General features: G+C 56.5%; 1 protein-coding gene across 4 annotated transcripts in view; it reads left to right on the top strand.

Annotated features, from left to right (window-relative positions):
* The window catches only part of SEMA3F (semaphorin 3F), a 33693-nt gene extending 10744 nt beyond the window's left edge, over nt 1–22949 (top strand). For 3 of the 4 annotated variants that reach the window (XM_032289909.1, XM_032289912.1, XM_032289911.1), the window contains exons 3-19: nt 7518–7678; nt 7776–7838; nt 7939–8058; nt 8806–8898; nt 10478–10571; nt 16036–16155; nt 16401–16540; nt 16661–16775; nt 17079–17148; nt 17312–17456; nt 18480–18702; nt 19331–19419; nt 19552–19593; nt 19775–19932; nt 20148–20215; nt 20494–20627; nt 21570–22949. In XM_032289909.1, the coding sequence (XP_032145800.1) occupies nt 7518–7678; nt 7776–7838; nt 7939–8058; nt 8806–8898; nt 10478–10571; nt 16036–16155; nt 16401–16540; nt 16661–16775; nt 17079–17148; nt 17312–17456; nt 18480–18702; nt 19331–19419; nt 19552–19593; nt 19775–19932; nt 20148–20215; nt 20494–20627; nt 21570–21980 (2246 nt within the window). In that variant the 3' untranslated portion in view covers nt 21981–22949. The remainder of the gene's footprint in view (nt 1–7517; nt 7679–7775; nt 7839–7938; nt 8059–8805; nt 8899–10477; nt 10572–16035; nt 16156–16400; nt 16541–16660; nt 16776–17078; nt 17149–17311; nt 17457–18479; nt 18703–19330; nt 19420–19551; nt 19594–19774; nt 19933–20147; nt 20216–20493; nt 20628–21569) is intronic. The other variant, XM_032289913.1, reaches the window with a different exon arrangement.
* Nucleotides 22950–23692: the final 743 nt, after the last annotated feature.

Here is a 23692-nt window from a genome sequence, read left to right on the forward strand (position 1 = left end):
AGCAACTGGCCCCTCCAGGGATCAGGAAGCCTCTGCTCCAGAGCCCCCTTCCCCCATTCTTCTCCCTTCCTTCCTCCGCCTACTCCTGCTTGCCTCCACCCCTCCCTTTGCCACCCCTCTTGGCTTCCTACCCAGACACGCTCTTTCCTCGGACGGACGTCTCTGTACTCAGCCAAGAGCCTTGTTCCTTCCCACTTGGGGCTCGGTGCTGATGCCCTTATTTCCCCCCGGCCAGAGTCCACTGCCTCGAGTGTCTGCTGTTCAGTTGCCTTCTAAGGGTCATATGATACAATTGGCAAAGTGGCTAGAATCTGGGGGCCCTTTGGGCTCCTGCAGCCCCAAGACTGAGTGGGTGGCACTCCAGGGCGCCTCTCCCGGGGCTGCCTATACTGCCATTTTGATCAGCGCCTTCCTGGCCCGGGCTGTGCAGAACGCTCGCCACCTGCCCTTGACTGGCTACTGGCTGAGTCCTGCTGGGCTCCTAACCTGCCTCACTGCATCCTCCAAGGCTGACCCCAAGCATGCACCTGTCTGGCCTATGCCTCAGTTTTCCCATCATAATGTTGGGGAGGGGCTAAGACTCTTTGGAACATCCTGAGGATCTCTGGGTGGGTGCTGAGAAGGGGCTGCAGGGACCAAAGGAATCCGAGAAGGCGGCAGAGATGGGGGCTGGGCCCAGGGCAGGGGGAGGGTCTTGACACCCACCAGCCTGTCGGTCCCATCCTGGCCTGTCCATCTGGGTGATTTATCAGAGTAAATGAGCCATGGAGAGTTTGTTGTCTTTTGCAGTCATGGGGAGGAGGAGGTGGTGGAGGAAGGAGTGAGGGGTTTCCGGGCCAGGTCTGGAATGTGGGAGGAGGGGGTGGGTCCCTGGGGGGGCCTGTGAAACTGGAGGCCCTCACTGAATGGCCTTTTCACTCTCCCCACCTGAGAAATGGATCAGTGCAGCCCTCCACTTCAAAATGAGCCCCTCTTCCCACACCATTCACACTTCTTGGGGCACATTCCTGTATTATCTCCTGGTCTGGTTACCTCCTCCCATTTCCTGCTCAGGGCCAGGTCTCTTGACCACACTGTCCTTCCAAAGCTGAGCTGGAGCCCTGACCCACCCAGCTGGTAAATGACCAAATGTGTTCTCACAGGCAACCATGCCCACTGCTAAATTCCATGTGGGACTTTTAGGCCTCTGGAACTACCAGCCCAGGCCTAGGACGATCAGGTGCATGGGACCAAGGGGTAGGCAGGGGTTAGTGGAGGTGCCAAGGCCAGAGAGCCCCCATCTGCTGGGACAGAAGGTCAGAAGTCACTGGGTGTCCTGAGGGGATGAAGTGTGGATCCCCTGGTTCTGGGCTGGCGAGTCAGGGAGTGATCCTGCTGCTCTGTCACTTCTGGCTTTTCCTGGTTTGAGGATGATCTGGGCTCTCAGCCTATCCTGTCCTGGGCGGAGTAGGTGAGCGCTGGAGCGGAACGGGCGTGGGAACAGCATGCCTGGACCTGCGGGCCCCAGCCCCTGCCCCCTACCCCCAGCCTCCAGTTTCTGAAACGGGGCGGGGGGGGGAATGTGTACAGCGGCGTTTCAGCCCAGCTGCACTCTTACTCCTGTGTGGTGTTTACTGAACAGCTGGGATGTTTACAGTAGCCCTCGAGAAGGGGCCCCTCATTCCAGGGGATTTCCCATCTTGAGGGTCCCACTGGGGGTCTTCTGACCTCACCAACTCCCTGCACCCCTTGGATAGATGTGTCAGGGATACAGGGACCGTAACCATCTCCACCCTTGCCAGGGCCAGTGGCGCCTGCCCCCTGTGGCCTTGGGTCCCTCTGCCCTGGAGGAGCCAACATTTCCCACTGCGTTTCCTAGAGTGGCAGCTCTAGGTGGTGAAATACGGTAACTGGGTCCCCAGTTCAGACATTTAAATTAAATTCAATCAGAGTGGTTATTGAATAAAAACACGCGGCGTCATTTACATGTTAATTATGTTGAATGGACTACTAGACCATAATTAGTTGCTAATTGGGTAAGAGTGGCTATAATTGGTTTTGTTGGCACCGATCTGGCTCACCTACCTGGGGAGAAATGGGGGTTGGTGTGAGTGGCTCCTAGGCAGGTCCTCTGGGTCTCCAATCTGGAAGGCCTGGCCAGGGATGGTATGGAGGGCAGATCTCAAGGGGCTTAGGGTCAGAGGAACCTGGAACCTCTCCCCAGGGAGCGGGCAGCTCGGGTCTGGCTTCTAGGGTTCCCATCCAGAGCATGGGGGGAAAAGGGACTGGGGGAGCTACCCCAGATCAGCAGTGACAGCCTCCCCACCCAGCCCCATTTGGGACCTGGGATTGAACAAATGGTAAGTGCCCAAGAGTGGGTCTGTGGGAGCACAAGGCAGGTGTCTCTCGAGTGTGTCTCTGCACATGCTGGCCCCTGGGTTGGCCCGATTAGGGGTTGAGGTCTTGGCTTTGGGGTGTTAGTGGGTGTGCCAAGCAGGGGGAAAGTACGTGCAAAGGCATCTGGGCCGCCCTGCCCCCTGCTTGGCTTGGCTGGGGTTCCCAAGGTTTCAGGTCTGTGGCCAGGGGCTGAGGCCTTCCGGCTGGCCGCTCATTAAAAGAGGATTAGGCTGAGAGCCAGGGGGCCAGCCCAGTCCCCAGGCCTTCCTTGGGGGCCCCTCACAGCTTTGGGGGAGTAATAAAGGGCCTGGGGGCCACCCCTTCCTGGATCCCATGGGGGGTGCCCAGTAGGGACCACCTGGGCCCTGCCACTCCTCCCATGGCCACTGCTACCATAGCCTTGGCTACCTCAGTTTCCCTCCTCAGAAGGTCAGGAGGTCTGTCTTTTCGGTGGATGAAACGCTAACAAAGACCCAGGCCGGCACCTCCCCTTGGCCCCCAGTCCCATCTCTCTTCAGCTCAGGGATTAGGGCCGCACTAGCTCACTAGAGGTCAGAGGTCTGAGCTAGGCTGCAGGGATCTATCTATCACCCCCAGTCCCCAGCACTGCTGGGGCAGGTGATGCTGTCAGTCAGGGCCTGATGCTTTGTGGGGCTATAACCAAGGGGATGGGCTACCCACCTCTGCCCCAAGAGGAGGACCACTCTTTTTGCAGCAGCTCCTGCCTCACTGGATGCAGACCTGATGTCCTAGAGACCGGCAGCAGTGGGTGGGGGCTGCCCACTTGGGGTCTGCGGGTGAGGGCTGTGGACATGCCTCCTCAGTGCCTGTCCTCGACTGCCCCCTCCTTTAACATAAGGCATCACCAGCTGTTTCCCAGAGATGAGGGACCAGGGACGCCCAGGACCCAGCCCCCTGTGCCCTGAGAAGGTCCTGCTCTGGACCTACGCCAGGCCGATCTGGCCAGGACCCCGAGTGTCTGACAGCCATGAGAGAGCCCTGGAGGCCGGGAACGGCTGCGGAAATGAGGTATCTGATGCCAGAAAAGGCTCTTCCTTCCCGATGACGGGAAAATCCTTCCCGGATGCCACCCCTCCCAACCTGTGCTCAGCCTGGGTGAGAGCATGGGGGTGGGGAGCCCCTCCCAGGAGACAGCACCCAGGCACACCACCGTTCCTCCCCTCAAGGTCAAAGCTTATCTGGGCTGGAGTCCTGATCCCCACAGAACCCTTGATCGTTCCCAGCCCCTCCCTCAACATTGCCATGGCAGTCTGGGGGGCACGGTGCTCTTGCTTGGCACAAGTGGAGCAGACATGGGGACTGGCCTGAGGACATGACCAGGCTGGGTCTGCATCAGCCCTGCCCCTGCTGATGCCACCTCAGGTCCTAGGTTCCTTTGTTTCTTCTGTCCCAAGTCCCTGTCCCTTAAGAGAGCTGGGGCCTGGTACTGGCCCCTGCTGATGGCAGGTTTTGGAGGAGGATACCCAGGGCAACTTGCCCACCCCCTGCTCCGATCTAGGTTTCTCGGAGGAATGAAGGCTTCCTGTTCCTTTGCCTCGTGGTGGAGTGGGGAGCAGGGAACGGGACACCAGTTTTGCCTCTCACCCTGTGCCCTGGGGTGAGCAGCACTCTCTCTGGGTCTCAGTCTTCCTGTCTGCAGCTGGGGGTGTAGGACTGTCTCAGGACCCCTTGTTTCAATTTTTTCCTACAATCTGGCATGAGGGGGGTCAGAAGTCCAGCTGTGGGTTGAGAAAGCTAGAACCCTACACCAGCTTTGTTCTGGGACCCGGGGAAGTTCCCACCCCTCTCCACCTTGTTTCCCTTCTGGTAGGCTGGGTTTGGATAAGTGATTTGGGATTAAGCTCTACTCCTTTGGGTTGGGGATGGGGTAGGGAAACACTGGAAGGCTGGAGCTGAGTTCACAGGAGGCCCCTTCCTACACCATAGCTCTCTCTGCTCTCCAATCCAGCACTAGGAAATGGGGTAGCTGGGGTGGGAGTGGGGGGGGCGGATGTCCTACAAGAGGTAGTGACACTTGGAAGCCTGCTTCCTTGGGAAAGGATTTGGGAGCCTATCCTACTCTCCTTTCCCTGAAAGGCAGAGACACCCACGAAGGATGGGTTGGGGGAAGACCTAAGGAATGCCAGGCTGTGAGCCTCTCTCTGAGATCAGAACAGGAGTCCTATGTCAGAGTCACTGACTGTCAGTACCAGGAGGGCTTGAGAGACGGTCTAGACTGCAGAACGAGGCTCAGAGAGCCAGAGTGCCCCCAACTCGGGTCATGAAGCTCACTCAGAAACCCAAGCCACAGCCAAGGATCCCTGACCCTGGGTCCCACCCCTTCCCCACCCTACAGGGCCTCCTGGGGCTCCCCTCCCCACCTACACTGTTTCCACAGTGACCAAAGCATCACGTCCTGTGACATCAGAGCCATTGACGCCATATCCCGTGGCCACTGGGAGGGATCCCGCAGGTCCTGAGTCATGTGCCCTGTCCATGGAGAGTGAGTCACCTTCCGGCCTTGGCCCTCCTGGCAGGCAGTCTCCCCCACCAGGACTGGCTTCCCCTGGGCCTCCCCCTCCTTCAGCCATGGACCTGGGTGGGAATCCCACCCTCATGCGCTCTAGCATGTCATGTCCCTTCTCTGTGCCCTGGGTGTCGTGAGCACAGGGCTTTGTGCACAGTGGGTGCTCGATGACTGAGCGAGGGGCTCCCTCCACCCCTACCTCCACCCAGGGGCAGTCAGAGGACAGGGGGCAGAGAGAGGGTCAAGGCCCATCTCCTGCCGCCAAGCTGGGACTCGGTTTCCTCATTTTCTGAGGGTTCTCTACAGCCTTTCTCACAGAGGGAGCTGGAGCCTGGGAGTGCTGGGGTTTTGTGAGAGGGTGGGGGCTCAGACTTGGGCCTTGGGCTCTGGGAGTCATGGCACACGGTTCAGATTATAGAGGCCTAAGGCTTGGCAGAGTGGAGGGTGAGGATTATGGCTGATTGGGTTCCTGGGGGCTTGATGGCTGAAGCTTCCCCTACCCTGAGTACCTGTGTCTGAAGGTACTCTCAAGTGTCCCACTTGAGAGCCTCTGCCCCCTCCCCCTGCTATTGCCCCCAAAGTGCCCCCTAGCCCAGGGGACAGGTAAGGGCATGACCAAGCCATGCCCCCAGCCAGGGTATAAATAACCCCTGGCGGGCTGTCCCAGCCTGGGGGCGCTTCACTGGCAGCCCCACTTCCTCTCTGGCCACTTCCCAGCCCTGGGGGTGGGGGAATGTTTACTTTCCTGTTGTCACTGTGGGTGAGTGGCCAGGCGGGAGACTCCGAGTGGCCCAACAACAGGTGCGGGACAGGTGCCCGGGCTGCCCTGCCCAGGACTTCAGAGGCGCCGCCGGACAGGCGGGTGAGGCCATCGCCAGGCAGGATTGGCCCTTTGATCCTTCGGCGTCCCTGCGTCCCAGTGGTTGGCCAAGGTCATCACCTGCATTCCCTTGTCACTGCAGTCAGGGCTGGGCAGGGCAAGGCCTTTCCTTACCCGCTAGTTTCTCAGAGTGAGTTCCTGGGGTCAGTCATGGGCGCTGGGTCAGCTGGCGGAACCCCGTGACTCCAGCCCACCTCTGCCCCGCCTTCAGGCTGTGTCTAGGGCCTTGGATCCCAGCTGTTCTCCCCTTCCAGGTGCCTTGGGGCCTGGCCCTGGCCTCTCCCTTGATTGCCTCACCTGTGAAATGGGTTACCAGCTGGGGAGGGGAGATGGAACATGTGTGACCCCTTTGGTGAGTGCCTCATGTGTGGCAGGACATGTGTGCGCTGTGTGCATGCCTGTGCCATGTGTATACACACATGTGCTCTTCTGTGCGCTGCTATCTTAAGCCCCCTGTGCGTGTGAATATTCATCATCCTCATTACAATGTTCCTTCTTCTGCTGAGCTAAAGATAGCTGGGGGTGGGTGGAGAAGGGGCTTGCCAAGGGGACCCCTCGTCTCTCCCTCCCCTTGGAGGCAGGTTCCCAAGCTTCTGGGAGTCCTTTGTCTATCATTGGCTGAGCTTCCTCTTGTCCTTCATCCCTAGGAAGGGCTTTTCCCCAACATCCTGGGGTTGGAGGGCCAAGGCAGCTGGACTCATACAGAAGGGAAACTGGAGGACCCTGTTGAACCCTGCCTTTAGCCCCAGGGTTGTAGCACCAGAGAGAGGGCCTCTTTCCCAGAAATGACTGTCCTGGCTCATTCAAGGTGGCCTGAGAGTTCCACCATTAGCAGCCTTGTGGGGTCAGGAGGAAGCTGGGGTCCGCAGGGCAGTGTGTCTAGCGGGGCTTTTGGGTCTTCTGGCTAACCTGCTTCAGACCAAGTGAGGACCTTGCTGTGTACCAGCTGTAACCCCTGCCTGGTGGGCAGCTGGGATAAGAACAGGGCATCCAGGCTCCATGCCAGAGTCTGTGGGCTGTCCCAGATATACCCGGCCACACCCCTATCTGCTCATTAACTCTTTTAAGCCCCCGTGTGAAGCTGGCCCCACCCTGAGCATGGGAGCATTAACTCCCACCTGAGCAAAAACTCTTTGATGGTGTCACGTACCCGGGCCTGTACCCACTGCCCTTTCATTGGGAGCCAGAGACTAGCTAGGGCTGCCTGTGAATTGGGTTTAGCTTTGGGTGTGGCGCCTTCCCTGGCCTGCCTACCTGTCCCACTTTCTCCTCCCAGCCTGTCAGGGACTGGAGAGGGCGCTGAGAAGGATCCAGAAAGGGAAGCTGGAGGTTTAAGACCACTGTGTGGGCCGAGCGCAGTGGCTCATGCCTGTAATCCCAGCACTTTGGGAGGCCAAGGCAGGATCACTTGAGGTCAGGAGTTCGAGACCAGCCTGGCCAACACGGTAAAACCCCGTCTCTACTAAAAATACAAAATCCCAGCTACTCAGGAGGCTGAGGCAGGAGAATCGCTTGAACCCAGCAGATGGAGGCTGCGGTGAGCCGAGATCTCGATATTGTAGTCCAGCCTGGGTGACAGAGTGAGTGAGACTCTACCTCAAAAAAAGAAAAAAAGACCACTGTGTGGTGGGGTCCTGAGGGGAACCTTAGGGCCTTAGTCTTCCCTTTGTCAGAGGGGGTATGGCTGGATGGTCTCCTGAAGGTCCTAATTGGTGCCCTGTCCTCCACCTGCAGAGTTGAAGGCCACAGGCACCGCCCATTTCTTCAACTTCCTGCTCAACACAACTGACTACCGAATCCTGCTCAAGGATGAGGACCACGACCGCATGTATGTGGGCAGCAAGGACTATGTGCTATCCCTGGACCTGCACGATATCAACCGCGAGCCCCTCATTGTAAGGGCTGTCCCTGATGTGGGGTGTGGGGTGGGTATGGAGCCCCAGGGTTCAGGGCATGTCCTGAAGGCTGCATCCTCTGACCCTCTCTCTGCAGATCCACTGGGCAGCCTCCCAACAGCGCATTGAGGAGTGCGTGCTCTCAGGCAAGGATGGCAATGTGAGTTCAGTGGGGTCCACAGGGGGAAGGGGGGCAGGTGACCCCCAGAGAGGGGGCAGGCCTGGCCAGGGCACCTACGCAGCCTTCGCTCTGGCCCCAGGGCGAGTGTGGGAACTTCGTCAGGCTCATCCAGCCCTGGAACCGAACACACCTGTATGTGTGTGGGACGGGTGCCTACAACCCCATGTGCACCTATGTGAACCGCGGCCGCCGCGCCCAGGTAAGCCCTGCCCACCCTGTCCCCGTGCTGCCCCCTGCTGGTATCTGCATCACAGGGTCCTGATGGGAGGAGGGGCTTCAGCCCCAGCCCAGCCACTTCCGAGCCTTGTGACCTTGGGTGAGTGACTTCTTTCACCTCAGTGAGCCTCGGTTTCTTTACTTGAAAATGGGGCTAACCGCTGCCTTTCTCACAGGTCAGTGCAAAGAGGAGGCAGTGAGCTAAAGCTCCCAAAGCTCCTAGCACTGTGCCTGGCACATAGTAAGCACTCGCTGCACATGTGGCAACAGCTCCCTTGGCTATGCCTGTGGACCGTGCCCCTGTGGCCAAGCCAGAGGGCCTGGTGGGGGCCTTGCGACAGGAGGCTGGACACCTGGGTCAGCTTATGCCATGTGGCCTGGGGGAGAGCTGCCTTCCTCCCCCAGGGCCAGGGGGTTGGGGGGAGCTGCCCCTTCCCCAGCTCTGCCCCCTCCTGCCTGCTTCTGCCCTTTTCCATTTCCATGTGGGCATGTGTGTGAGCTGGTGTGAACTTGTAGGGCATGTGTGAGAGTGACTGGATCTGAAGGGCACGTGTGTTTGTAGGTGTGTGCCAAGCCTATGTGTATGTATATGCACACGCATAGATGTGCTCTGGGGACCCATGTGCTTACGTGTGTTCCTGGCCTGTGTGGTGTGAGAAGCTGGCAGCCCGAGCCCGCTCCCCCAGCCCCTGCCACCCCCAGCTCTAACCCCTGTTCCTCATCTTCTCAGGCCACACCATGGACCCAGGCACAGGTGGTCAGAGGCCGAGGCAGCAGAGCCACGGATGGTGCCCTCCACCCAACACCCACAGCCCCACGCCAGGTGGGCCTCATCCCTCCAGGCCTTTGCCAGGCAGCACTGCCTCTGAGTGGAACGCACCGTGGGCCTGCACCTGAGGCCAGTCTCCCCAAGGCCTCTCCTATACCTCTGTGCCCACACCCTGTCCCCACCCCTTCCCCTGAAGTGCCCTCAGGCTCAGAAGGTGTACCCAGCTGGACTTATGTCGGCCTCAGTGTGACCCCCATGGGCAAGAAATGAAGCCGCCAGGTGGGGAAGACGGGAGCCCTGGGGGCAGCCATGCCTTAGCCCCCAGAACGCATGTGTGTACACACACAAGAGCACACACCAATGTGCATGTGGGCCCCCCTCACTCAGCACCCAGAGTGGAAAGCAGCACATGTGTGCAGTCTGATACCTTACTCCCAGGTGTTCGTGCCCCATGCCTTCCACGGTCATCTGGTGGACATAGGTGTCCTGCACACTTACGTGCTTGGGGCTGTCTTCTGCCGGGTGGTATCTGTCCACTAGTCATGACCCAGGTCTGGGTTGGGAGAGCTGGGGCTGGGCAGGGGCGGGCAGGGAGGCAGGGGCTGCCAGTGAATGACAGAGCATGTTTGTCTGTGGTAGGGAGTGCAGAAATACAGGGTCGTTCAGGTTCTGTGTGTGTGTGTCCATGGTGTGAGCCAGGGGTTCCGTGTGCTGGCAGTGATACGTTCAGAGCTGTGTGTGCACCCCTGTGTGTGCAGGAAGTTACGTGTGCAGAGTGTAACTGGAATTAGGCCTGTGTGCACCTTCCCATCACCATCCTGCCACCTGCTGCCACCTCCTCCTGCCTCTGTTCCTCTCCTTGCCCCTTTCCCTCCCTCTGCCTACTTTTCTCCTGTGGCCTATGCGCTCACCCTGGTCCCAGTGCCTTTTCCAACCGTGCTCCTAGTATCTTGCAGACTGGGCTGGGAGGCACGGGGGGCTTTGTGAATTCCATGTGGTCTGGGCTGGACTCCTCAACTCCTGGCTCCCTGGGGAGACATGGAGCCTGGGGGCTCTGCTGAGGGGCAGGAAAAAGGTCATGGCCCATTGGTCCATCCTGAGGACCACAGGTAGGGTACAAAGCCTGGAGATACAGTAACTTTAGAGCTCTCTGCCCTGGCCAGACCTGATGGCAAAGGACAGAACCCCAGACCCTTAACCAGTCACCCCTGCTCTGGCCAGGTCTACAACCCCTTCTTGGCCCAAGACAGGCAGCCACAGCAAAGAGCTGTGCCTCTGTGGCCCAGGGGACCTTGGCTAGTGTCTTTGTGAGCCGTTTGGCATGGAGGGGCTTCAGCCCCTACAAGCCCACTCCCATGTCCACCTCACAGCCCCCAAGGCAGGGCCCCTTGAGACTGATCCCCGGGTCTTCCCTAAGACCTGGGACTAGGAACCACCTCCCTTGGAGCCCACAGCATGGCTCTGCCCCAGGAGACCTGGCTGGATGGAGTTTAAGCCCAAGAGCTCTGGGGAGAGGAGGGGGCGGGCTCGGGGTATTCCTGGGGGTTCATTCTTACCCTGGGAGCCTGGTGACCCTTACGCTTCCTGGCTGAGGGCTGGCCTGGATGGTGCTGAGCCCCGCTCTGCCCTGCAGGATTACATCTTCTACCTGGAGCCTGAGCGACTCGAGTCAGGGAAGGGCAAATGTCCGTACGACCCCAAGCTGGACACGGCGTCAGCCCTCATCAGTGAGTGCCCCCAACCCCAGATCTGTAGTCTCAATGTGTGGCCTCTGCCCTGGAAGAGTGGGCATGGCACCAACACTTACCCAAGGCGAGAGACCATGACCAGGCTGTCCCTGAACTCCGCAGTGGGCCCCACCTGGCAAGGGGAGAGGGTGCAGGTCAGAGCCCATTGTGAGGTGAGGGTAGAGACTTGGTGGTATAAGCCTCCAGCTGGTCACTTCGGATGGGGACCAAGGGAGCCAGGTCCTACCCTGAAACACAGTATGGTTCATGCAAAGTCCAGAACGCTCCTAACGACAGACTTCCTAGAAGAGAAGATAAACCAAGTGCCTATCAGGGCTGGTTTGAGGGGCAGTCCCATAGCATGGGTGAACCCATCACTGACCCTGGCCCATGCACACTGCCTGTTTTCTGATTGTTTAACACAGTCTGCCTCTCAGAGCAGCTGTTGGGCTCTGTGCTACCTCCAAGCCTGGGAAAGGCCCTGGGGTCAAGTGGCAGACATTATCCTGCCTCTCTTGGCAAGTGAGAAGGTCCCAATCTGATGGCAGAGCCCAAATCAGAGTCTGATGAGGAAAAACGGGGCCTGTCCTTGGTGGGGAGCCTCACATGTGATGTGTTAGAGGCAGGAACATTGTTAAATTTTCAGGAATTTTTTGAGCCAGTTTTTTTTAGATGGAGTCTCGCTCTGTCACCCAGGCTGGAGTGCAATGGTGTGATCTTGGCTCACTGTAGCCTCTACCTCCTGGGTTTAATCGATTCTCCTGCCTTGGCCTCCTGAGTAGCTGGGATTACAGGCATGCGCCACCATGTCCAGCTAATTTTGTATTTTTAGTAGAGATGGGGTTTCTCCATGTTGGTCAGGCTGCTCTCTAACTCCCGACCTCAGGTGATCTACCTGCCTCAGCCTCCCAAAGTGCTGGGATAACAGGAGTGAGCCACCACACCCAGCCGATCCAGTTGTTAGATACAACTATTATTAAAAGTTTAGGCCGGGCGAAGTAGCTCATACCTGTAAATCTCAGCACTTCGGGAGTCCGAGGCAGGTGGATCACGAGGTCAGGAGTTTGACACCAGCCTGGCCAACATGGTAAAACCCCATCTCTACTAAAAATGCAAAAATTAGCCAGGCGTGGTGGTGGGTGTCTGTAATCCCAGCTACTCGGGAGGCTGAGGCAGGAGAATTGCTTGAACCCAGGAGGTGGAGATTGCAGTGAGCCGAGATTGCACCATTGCACTCCAGCCTGGGTGACAGTGAAACTCCATCTCAGGGAAAAAAAAAAAAAAAAGGAAAAAAAATTTGTTTCCTGATACACCTCTATCAGAGCTCTGATGGAAACCAAGTGCATTGTCAATGAGCAGTAATAGTTTGAAAGGAATCTTTTTTTCTGAGTAGTAGGTTTTAACAATGGGTTTAAAATATTCAGTAAACCAGCCATGCACAGTGACTTACACCTATAATCCTAGCACTTTGGGAGGCCGAGGTGGGTGGATCACTTGAGGTCAGAAGTTTGAGATCAACCTGGTCAACATGATGAGACCCTGTCTCTACTAAAAACATAAAAATTAGCCGTGCATGGTGGCACGTGCCTCTAATTCAAAGTATTTGGGAGGCTGAGGCAGGAGAATCATGTGAACCTGGGAGGAGGAGGTTATGGTGAGCCTAGATGGTGGCACTGCCTCCAGCCTGGGCAACAGAGGGAGACGAAAAGAAAGAGAGAGAGAGTGGAAGGGAGGGAGACACAGCCTTCTTTTTTTTTTTTTTTTTTTTTTTTGAGGCGGAGTTTTGCTCTTGTTACCCAGGCTGGAGTGCAATGGCACGATCTCGGCTCACCGCAACCTCCGCCTCCTGGGTTCAGGCAATTCTCCTGCCTCAGCCTCCTGAGTAGCTGGGACTACAGGCACGCGCCACCATGCCCAGCTAATTTTTTGTAGTTTTAGTAGAGACGGGGTTTCACCATGTTGACCAGGATGGTCTCGATCTCTTGACCTCGTGATCCACCCGCCTCGGCCTCCCAAAGTGCTGGGATTACAGGCTTGAGCCACCGCGCCCGGCCGACACAGCCTTCTTATGAAAGAAGATGCCGTCTAGAATTTTCATGGCCAGCAAGTAGAAGTCAATGCCTGGCTTCAAAGCTTCAAAGGACAGGCAGACTCTTATTAGGGGCTAATGCAGCTGGTGGCTTTAAGTTGAAGCCATTGTGAGTGATCCACCCACCTCGGCCTCCCTAAGTGCCAGGTTAACAGTGTGAGTCACTGGCCCTGACCAGAAGGCTGTTTTGTCTACATTGAAAATCTTGTTTAGTGCAGCCACCTTTATCCGTGATCTTATTGAAATCTTCTGGAGAATTTGCTGCAGCATCTTCATCAGCACTTGCTGCGTCACCTTACATGTTTATGTTCTGGAGATGGCTGCTTTCCTTAAACCTCATGAACCAGCCTCTGCTGGCTTCAAACCTTTCTTCTCCAGCTTCGTCTCTTCTCTCAGCCTTTACAGAATTGAAGAGAGTTTGCTCTGGATTAGACTTTGGCTTAAAGAATGTTGTGGCTGGTCTGATGTTCCATCTAACCCAGTAAAACTTTCACCATATCAGCGATAAGGCTGTTTCACTTTCTTTTCTTTTCTTTTCTTTTCTTTTTTTTTTTTTTTGTTTGAGACAGAGTCTCACTCTGTTGCCAGGCGCCAGGCTGGAGTGCAGTGGCACACTCGGCTCACTGCAACCTCCGCCTCCCGGGTTCAAGCAATTCTCCTGCCTCAGCCTCCTGAGTAGCTGGGACTACAGGCGCACACCACCCCGCCCAGCTAATTTTTGTATTTTTTAGTAGAGACGGGATTTCTCCATGTTGGCCAGGATGGTCTTGATCTCTTGACCTCATGATCCACCTGCCGTGGCCTCCCAAAGTGCTGCGATTACAGGCTTGAGCCACCACGCCCGGCCTGGCTGTTTCACTTTCGTAGCATTTGTGTGTTTACTGGAGTCGCCCTTTTAATTTCCTTCAAGAACTTTTTCTTTGCATTCACAACTTGGCTGTTTGGTGCTGGCCGCCTAGCTTTGGACCTGTCTCAGCTTTCTTTCTTTTTTTTTTTTTTTTGAGACGGAGTTTCGCTCTTGTTACCCAGGCTGGAGTGCAATGGCACGATCTCGGCTCACCGCAATCTCCGCCTCCTGGGTTCAGGCAATTCTCCTGCCTCAGCCTCCTGAATAGCTGGGAATACAGGCATGCGCCACCATGCCCAGCTAATTTTTTGTATTTTTAGTAGAGACGGGGTTTCACCGTGTTGACCAGGATGGTCTCGATCTCTTGACCTTGTGATCCACCCGCCTCGGCCTCCCAAAGTGCTGGGATTACAGGCTTGAGCCACCGTGCCCGGCCTCTGTCTCAGCTTTCAACATGCCTTCCACACTACGTTTAATCATTTCTAGCTTTTTTTTTTTTTAGACAGAGTTTTACTCTGTCCCCCAGGCTGGAATGAAGTGGCGCAATCTCAGCTCACTGCAACCTTCGCCCCCCGGATTTAAGTGATTCTCCTGCCTCAGCCTCCCGAGTAGCTGGGATTACAGGCACCAGTTACCATGGCCAGCTAATTTTTGTATTTTTAGTGGAGACGGGTTTCTGCCATGTTGGCCAGGCTGGTCTCCTGACTTCAAGTGATCCACCCGCCTTGGCCTCCTAAACTGCTAGCATTATAGGCATGAGCCACTGCGCCTGGCCTATTTCTAGCTTTTGACTTAAAGTGAGAGATGTGTGACTCTTCCTTTCACTTGAACACTTAGAAGCCATTGTGGGATTATTAATTGGTCTAATTTTAATATTGCCCAAGAAGAGAGAGAGAGATGGGGGAATGGCCAGTGAGTAGAGCAGTCAGAACACACAACATCTATCAGTTAAGGTCGCTGTTTTATATGGGTGAGGTTCATGGTGCCAAAACAATTGCAGTAGTAAAATCACAGATCACCATAACAGATAGTTTGAAATATTGCAAGAATTACCAAAATGTAAGCCAGGCACGGTGGCTCAAGCCTGTAATTCAAGCACTTTGGGAGGCCGAGGCAGGTGGATCACCTGAGGTCAGGAGTTTGAGATCAGTCTGGCCAACATGGTGAAACCCTGTCTCTACTAAAAATACAAAAATTATTTAAGCTGGTGGTAGTGGCTCACACCTATAATCCCAGCACTTTGGGAGCTGAGGTGGACAGATCACCTGAGGTCAGGAGTTCAAGACCCACCTCATCAACATGGAGAAACCCTGTCTCTACTAAAAATACAAAATTAGCCAGGCGTGGTGGTGTATGCCTGTAATCCCAGCTACTTGGGAGGCTGAGGCAGGAAAATCGTTTGAATCCGGGAGGCAGAGGTTGCAGTGAGCCGAGATTACACCACTGCACTCCAGCCTGGGCAACAGGAGCAAAACTCCATCTCAAAAAAAAAAAAAGATCAGTCAGGTGTGGTGGCAGGTGCCTATAGTTCCAGCTACTCAGGTGGCTGAGGCAGGAGAATTGCTTGAGCCTGGGAGGTGGAGGTTGCCGTGGGCCGAGATGGTGCCTGCGACTGCACTCTAGCCTGGGGGACAGAGCGAGACTTCATCTCAAAGGAAAAAAAAAAATCACCGAAATGTGACACAGAGACACAAAGTAAGTATGTGCTGTTGGAGAAATGATGCTCACAGACTTGCTAGACACAGAGTTGCCATAAACCTTCTTCTGTAAAAACGCAGTCTTTGCAGCACACAAAGCCCAGTAAACTGAGGTGTTTGTATGCTTCCTCATTCTTTACTACATTGTAATGTTAACTATGCTCTTTTTTTTTTTTTTTTTTTAAAGACAGAGCCTTGCCCTGTTGCTCAGGCTACAGTGCAGTGGCGTGATCTGGGCTCACTGCAACCTCCACCTCCCTGGTTCAAGCAATTCTCCTGCCTCAGCCTCCTGAGTAGCAGCTGGGACTACAGGCACCCGCTACCATGCCCAGCTAATTTTTGTATTTTAGTAGAGGCAGGATATCACCACGTTGGCCAGGCCAGTCTCAAACTCCTGACCTCAAATGATTCACCTGCCTTGGCCTCCAAAAGTGCTGGGATTACAGGCTGGAGCCACTGTGCCCGGCCTGTTAGCTGTGCCCTTGAGGTGATTTACATTTGTTATGTCTGTGGGGTAGAAATACTGTACAGTGGTGTTGGCAGCTCTCCTGACTCTGCTTTCAGTGACACCAGGTTGGTAGCTTGAAATCAGTCATGGTGGGAGTATTGACACCACAGAAATGGGCTGTTGCTACCAATCAGAGCTGATAGTTGCTAATCGCAACCCTCCCAGAGCCAGTGGTGAAACACTGGCCAGCACTCCACTGGAGATAGGATCATGCCCCAGGGAACCTGAGGGGAGAGATAAGACCCTGTTCTGGAAGTCATCTGAGCTGTGCCCCGGCTCTAGCAAACAGCAGCCCCCTGACTAACCCACTGGCCCACCCACAGATGAGGAGCTCTATGCTGGTGTGTACATCGATTTTATGGGCACTGACGCAGCCATCTTTCGCACCCTCGGAAAGCAGACGGCCATGCGCACAGATCAGTACAACTCCCGGTGGCTGAACGGTAAGCGTGGCCCCAGGAGCCCTTCCATGGCCATGTGTCTGGGATGCAGCAAGAAGGTTGTAAAGAAGCACACGTCAGAGAATTGGGGAAATGTTTAGCCTGTGATTCTCTGGGGCAGGGTTAGTTTCTTATCTGGAGAGGAGTTCTTATCTGGAGAGGGAGTTCTTGTACCTGGCTGGGGACTCTGCTGGAGAACAGGGGCACCATCAGAGCAGGGGCTCACCCAGCTGACCCCTGCCATGCAGACCCATCGTTCATCCATGCTGAGCTCATTCCTGACAGCTCGGAGCGTAATGATGATAAGCTCTACTTCTTCTTCCGTGAGCGGTCGGCAGAGGCGCCGCAGAGCCCCGCTGTGTACGCCCGCATCGGGCGCATCTGCCTGGTATGCATTGGCTGGGCCCCCAGGCTATTCCCTCCACCAGTTCTGGCTTCATCAGCCCTGCTCCAGCCAGGGCTTGGGGTCAAGAGCTGATCTGACCTGGCCTTTTGCCCCACCCCCCAGAATGATGATGGTGGTCACTGTTGCCTGGTCAACAAGTGGAGTACATTCCTGAAGGCTCGGCTTGTCTGCTCTGTGCCGGGCGAGGATGGCATTGAGACTCACTTCGATGAGCTCCGTGAGTGCGATGCAGTTCCAGCTCCATGTGGTCAGGACTGAGCTGGGGAAGCTGGTCTCAGTGGGGGTCAGGGGAGGCTTCCCTCCAGAGGTGGCCTGGAGTCAGAAGGATTGGCCAGAGGTAAGCTGGCCATGGTGGGACAGGCTGAGCCCAGGCTAGGGTACTCTGGCTACAGCGAGAGGGATAGAGGCTGGGTGGGTGGTAAGGGTGCCTTTGGTGGGCCCCTCCCCTGCACAGGAGTGGGTGGGGCCTGGGGACCCCCACCCAAGGCACCCGCCAATACCTTCTCCCTCTGTCCCCCAGAGGATGTGTTTGTCCAGCAGACCCTGGACGTGAGGAACCCTGTCATTTACGCTGTCTTTACCTCCTCTGGGTGAGGCTGGGGTCAGGGCCAGCAGTGGCAGGGTGTGGCCCCGTTGGGGGATTATAACTCATGGAGGACCCCAGCCCGGTGGTGAGCTGTGAAGAGGGGTAATTCGGGGAGGGGCCCTGGGTGGAGGGTCCATCCCGCTCAGCAGCACCTGCCCTGCCCACAGCTCCGTGTTCCGAGGCTCTGCCGTGTGTGTCTACTCCATGGCTGACATTCGCATGGTCTTTAATGGGCCCTTTGCCCACAAGGAAGGCCCCAACTACCAGTGGATGCCCTTCTCAGGGAAGATGCCCTACCCACGGCCGGGGACGGTAAGGACCCCGCTCATCCTGCCTCTCCCCTTCCTCTTCTTCTAAGAGGCCTCAGGTCAGGTCCTTTGCAACATGGGCCCCATCATCATGGCCCTCCCAGCCAGCGGGATAGGCAGGCCGTAATGCACACACAGACTGGCCTTCACATACAGTGTCAGGATGTGGAGGAGCCCAGCCAGGATTCTGGGACAAAGACAGTGGGCTGGGTGTGGTCGGCTGCTCCTTAGAGGGTCCTCTGTGGGGCTCTTTGGGAGCCAAAGGTTGGAGGGAAGGGTCTTCCTGGCAGATGCTGGAGGCAAGCTGGAGGTTGACTCAGCTGAGGAACAGGAGGCAAAGAGTTGGAGAGGGGCAGGGCCAGGCCTCAGGCAGGGTCTCAGAGGTCACAGAGGCGTGTCACTTTATCTTGGTGTGACAGCTGATTTGGGAGTCTAAGCAGGAGAGCAGCGGATCTGATCCAGTGCACTTCCTGCTCCATGTGGTCAGGACTGGGCTGGGGAAGCTGGTCTCAGCGGGGGTCAGGGGAGGCCTCCCTCCAGAGGTGACCTGGAGTCGGAAGGATGGGCCAGAGGTAAGCTGGCCATGGTGGGGGGCAGGCTGAGCCCAGGCTCAGGGGACAGCTTCAGGAAGGAGGAGAGCGAGGCTGGTGTGTGACAAGGACATCGGAGCCTGCAGTCAGCTGTGCAAGAGGGAGACGGTTGAGATCCTAGGAACAGTCAGAGAGGAAGGAGACGACAGGGTGGAGAGGAGGACATGGAAGGGAGTGGTCTGCTCGGCCAAATGCTGTCACAGGGTCATGACACACTAAGCCAGGGAGATGGCTGTGGCGTTTGGCCACGTGGGACCTTGGCTGGAGCAGGACCTGCAGAGGTCAGGTGCAGGGCAGAAACCTGGAGAGGAGCTTTGGGGAGAGGAGCAGGTCAAGGTGGTAGGGACAGACAGTGCAGCAGCGGCCTCTCCTGAAGCTAATGGCTCCAGCCTTCCCTGCCTGGGCAGCCTGGACTGACACTCGCCACCTGTCCACAGTGCCCTGGTGGAACCTTCACGCCGTCCATGAAGTCCACCAAGGACTATCCTGATGAGGTGATCAACTTCATGCGCAGCCACCCGCTCATGTACCAGGCCGTGTACCCTCTGCAGCGGCGGCCCCTGGTGGTCCGCACAGGTGCTCCCTATCGCCTCACCACTGTCGCCGTGGACCAGGTGGATGCAGCCGACGGGCGCTATGAGGTGCTTTTCCTGGGCACAGGTACCCGCTGCTGCTCCCGGCCTCTCCCACGCTGGGCCCCCTGGGTGCGGGGTGCAGATCCTTGGGGCTGGGGCTTGCCCTGCTAGGGCTTGCTGCAAGCTCATCAGAGTCACATCTTTATCCTCATCCTTTGCTGCCTTCTCCCTACTGCTGGGATAACAGAGGCTGGGGGTGAGAACACCTCATTCCCATTTCCATCCCCAGGGGCCCAGGAGAGCAGGGACACAGGGCATCTGGGACCTATGTATGGCAGGAAAGGGGTGGAGACAGATGGTAGACACGACACCTCCAGGATACACAGGTCATCCACATGGTCATGTGTGCACGCACATGCCACAGTGCACCCACCACAGTTCCACCAGCCCAGACACAGGAGAATGGATGCCCCAGTGTCCTATTCTCAGCAGGGCCCAAAATCAGGGTCTGGGTTGGTGGTGGCAGACCCTGGCCATGACCCCCTATGTCCTGGGCCAGTCCTCTCTGACCTGGGGAAACCCTTCCACCTTGTCACAGAGCTCCTGCTCCAATGTCCTAGGGGGGTTTGGGCCCTGGTTGGGGAAGGGGCTGAGGCTGGTACCCCTTCCCCAGCATCCCCAGCCTCACTGAGGCCCTGCCCGGCCCGTTCCAGACCGCGGGACAGTACAGAAGGTCATTGTGCTGCCCAAGGATGACCAGGAGATGGAAGAGCTCATGCTGGAGGAGGTGGAGGTCTTCAAGGTGGGTGTGACAATACCCAGTCTGACCTCCCCACCTTCACCCTCCCCAGTTTCAGCCTCTGACCCGAGACCTCTAGGTCAGGGCATGGAGCGGGGTCTCTGGAGTCCCAAGCTGATCTTTATCTCCTTCTAGGACCCGGCACCCGTCAAGACCATGACCATCTCTTCCAAGAGGGTGAGTCTATGGCAAGGTGGGCCAGGGATGGGGACAGGGCCTGCATCCCGTCAGGGTCATGCCCTCGGCACAGAGATGGATAAACTGAGGCATGGAACAGGGAAGAGGAGCCCAGCCCACCTGGCCGTTGGTGAGACTTGCTATGGTACAGGGACTGACAAGGCCCTGTTCTTTGCCCCAGCAACAACTCTACGTGGCGTCAGCTGTGGGAGTCACACACCTGAGCCTGCACCGATGCCAGGCGTATGGGGCTGCCTGTGCTGACTGCTGCCTTGCCCGGGACCCTTACTGTGCCTGGGATGGCCAGGCCTGCTCCCGCTATACAGCATCCTCCAAGAGGTATGGACCCCTAGACACCTGGGATTTTAGCAACCAGACCCAGGGCCCTATCCTAGGGGTTTGGGAGTACATATGATATTACCCTGGGGGAATCTTAAGGCTAAGACATCACTGCCCTGGGGAAAAAGGGCCCTGCCCTGGAGTCAGGGGGCTACAGGGACCTAGGGGCGGGCAAGCTTCCTGGGAGTACTCCTTCAGAGGCTATCCCCATCCAGGCGGAGCCGCCGACAGGACGTCCGGCACGGAAACCCCATCAGGCAGTGCCGTGGGTTCAACTCCAATGGTGAGTGTGCTGGGCCTCACCATGGGGTGCTGCTCACACTGCAGAGCCCCTCGCAGCCCATGAAGCTGCTCACAGGGCCCCCACTGTAAGGGTGCTCTGATGGCTAAGTGGGGTGGGGGTTAATGGAGATGGGATGTTACTAGTTGTCCCCTTAAAGAATGGATGCTCAACACACAGCTCTGCATTGGTGAGTAGGTGCCCCTTGGTGCCTGCCTTGAAGCAGCCAGCAGGCTACCCAGAGGCGATGCTGCTTTTGCTCAACCTCTCTCGCTGTATAGCCAACAAGAATGCTGTGGAGTCTGTGCAGTACGGTGTGGCTGGCAGTGCGGCCTTCCTTGAGTGCCAGCCCCGCTCGCCTCAAGCTACTGTTAAGTGGCTGTTCCAGCGAGATCCTGGTGACCGGCGCCGAGAGGTGAGTTCCTGTGCCCAGTGCTGCACCGTGGATGTGGGAGTCCTTGTGGGCTGGTGAAACATAGAGGAGTGATCTGGAGCAACTCTCACGCTCTGAAACCCCTCCCAGGCTCCCTTCCCTACATGTAAAACCTTTTAGTGAAAATAGTTATGTGGAAACTCCATGAGACTGGCCTCATTATATGGAAAGTGTTTCTAGGTATGCCTCTTCACATGAAAATTCCATACATATACCAGATTAGGGGTGTACCTCCTTCTACAACAACATCATGTGGGTGAGCTCCAGTATATGGAAATTCTGTGGGGCCCTCATTTTATGGAAATCCCTATAGGTGTCCCTGTTTACGTGGAAATTCTATGTGGTTGTCCCAACTGGATATTCTCATTAAATGGAAAATCTGGCTTGGCATGGTGGCTCACACCTGTAACCCCAACATTTTGGGAAGCCAAGGCAGGCAGATCACTTGAGGTCAGGAGTTAGAGACCAGCCTGGGTAACATGGTGAAACCCTTTCTCTACCAAAAATACAAAAATCAGCCATGGTCATGTATGTGGTCCCAGCTACTCGGGAGGCTGAAGTGGGAAGATGGCTTAGGCCTGGGAGGCAGAGGCTGCAGTAAGCCAAGATTATTCAACTGCACTCTAGCCTGAGTGACAGCCAGATCCTGTCTCAAAAAAAAAAAAAAAAAAAAAAAATTCTGTGTGCACTTCAAACTCATCTCATCGTACAGAACCTCCTATGGTCATCTTTCCTGAAATGGCGATCTGTACAGATGCCTTATTCAAATAGCTCTCGTTGTGTGGAAACTATATGTGGGTTTTTCTGGCATATGGAAATTCCATATGGGTGCCTCTACATGGAATGGCCACAAAGGTGGTCTGATCTGGTCGCTGGCTAGGGCTGTGACCAGAACCCCTGAACCCCCTCTCCTTGCCCCTGCAGATTCGTGCAGAGGACCGTTTCCTACGCACAGAGCAGGGCTTGTTGCTGCGTGCCCTGCAGCTCAGTGATCGTGGCCTCTACTCCTGCACAGCCACAGAAAACAACTTCAAGCACGTTGTCACACGAGTGCAGCTGCATGTACTGGGCCGGGACGCCGTCCATGCTGCCCTTTTCCCACCACTGGCTGTGAGCGCCCCGCCATCCCCAGGCGCAGGCCCCCCAACGCCTCCTTACCAGGAGCTGGCCCAGCTGCTGGCCCAGCCAGAAGTGGGCCTCATCCACCAGTACTGCCAGGGTTACTGGCGTCATGTGCCCCCCAGCCCCAGGGAGGCTCCAGGGGCACCCCGGCCTCCTGAGTCCCGGGACCAGAAAAAGCCCCGAAACCGCCGGCACCACCCTCCGGACACATGAGGCCAGCTGACTGAGCCCTGCCATGGGCCAGCCTAGCCCTCATCCCTTTTAATATAAAAGATATATATATATATATAAATATATATATATATATAAAATATCTATATTCTATACATACCCTGCCCCTGCAAAGACAGTATTTATTGGTGGGTTGAATATAGCCTGCCTCAGCGGCAGCATCCTCCACAACTTAGACCCATGCTGGTCAGAGACGGCGGGAAACAGAGCCAGCCTAACCAGGCCCAGCCAGTTGGCGGGGCCAGGCCAGGACCACACCGTCCCCAGACTCAGCTGGAAGTCTACCTGCTTGACAGCCTCTGCCAAGATCTACAGGACACAGGGAGGGAGCAAAACAAGCCCTAATTGAATGGGGCTTGGACTGTCCACCTTTTTTGACATGTGCTGTCAGCCTGTGCTGTGGCATAGACATGGATGCGAGGACCACTTTGGAGACTGGGGTGGGCTCAGGTGCACTCAGAGAAGGGAAGAAGGGGCCATCATAGGATGCCAGCCCCTGCCTGGGTTGGGGTCACTCAGCCATGGCCAGCCCCTTCCCAGGTATTTATTCTGTATTTATTGGGGATAGGAGAAGAGGCATCCTGCCTGGGTGGGGCAGCTCCTTCAGCCCCTTCTCCCCTCCCCGCCTGGCCAGGGCAGGGCCACCCCACTCTACCTCCTTAGCTTTTCCTGTGCCGCTTGGACTTGGAGGCTGGAAGCATAGCAGAGGGGCCAGGCCCAGGCAGGGCTGATGAGAGGCCCAGCCCTGAGGGGAGGGGGTCTGTGGTGGAGGCCTGGGGCCAGTAGAGGCTCCCCAGGGTTCCCTTATGTCTACCACTTCAAGCAATGGGTGTAATTAGCTCTGGGGGGCAGTTGGGTAGATGGGTGGGGGCTCCCGGCGGCCTTCTGCTGCCCAGGCCACAGCTGCCTTTGAGTTCCATCTTGCTAATAAACACTGGCTCTGGGACTAGACTTTGGCTTCCCTCCTTGGTCGGGGGGTGGTTTAGAGCCACATGTGGTGGGCCTGGGGAGCCAGGTGGGGGGCTGGGAAGGGAGTAGATTGGCCCCACTTTAAACAAACCCAACATGTAGAAACCACATTCAGTTTGAGAAACCCTTGGGCAGTGTAAAGGGCTGCAGAGACCTCCCCCAGAGCCCACTCACTCCTCAGGATCAGGGAGGGTGGGTGGAGCCCAAAGGCTGAAAGTGGCACAAATGAAATGGCCTCACTCCTGGACAGATCCCCATCATCCAACAGGGTGGGTGTAGAAGCTGCCAGCCTGCAGTAGGAGCCAGCATCCACTTCCCACGCATACTATTTAGAGACAGCCGTTAGTGCCAGGTGTCTGGGGCCCTGACACCCCCTTCTGGTCTCTTGAGTCTGTGGCAGAGTTGAGTGCTATAAGGCAGCCAGGTAGATACATGTGCACACATACATAAGCATGGACATGGGCACCCATGTATACCCAGGTATACATGCACAAATGTGTCAAATCATTGCTTGCTTGGTGCCAGTAAAAGACACACCCAGCACACAGAGTAGATATGCATGCCCACCAGAGTCCATTGGAAGCAGAAGGCCTGCTTAGAGCAACTCCAGCCCATGATATGGAGCGAATGCAATGTCCACCATTTCCCTCTCTGGATTCCCTGCAGGGCATAAAATCCCAGTCCAGGCCAGGCACGGTGGCTCACGCCTGTAATCCCAGCACTTT

The sequence above is a fragment of the Sapajus apella genome, unplaced genomic scaffold (assembly GCF_009761245.1).
Source record: "Sapajus apella isolate SASKATOON/1434 unplaced genomic scaffold, GSC_monkey_1.0 scaffold23, whole genome shotgun sequence".
NCBI classification, from domain to species: Eukaryota; Metazoa; Chordata; class Mammalia; order Primates; family Cebidae; genus Sapajus; species Sapajus apella.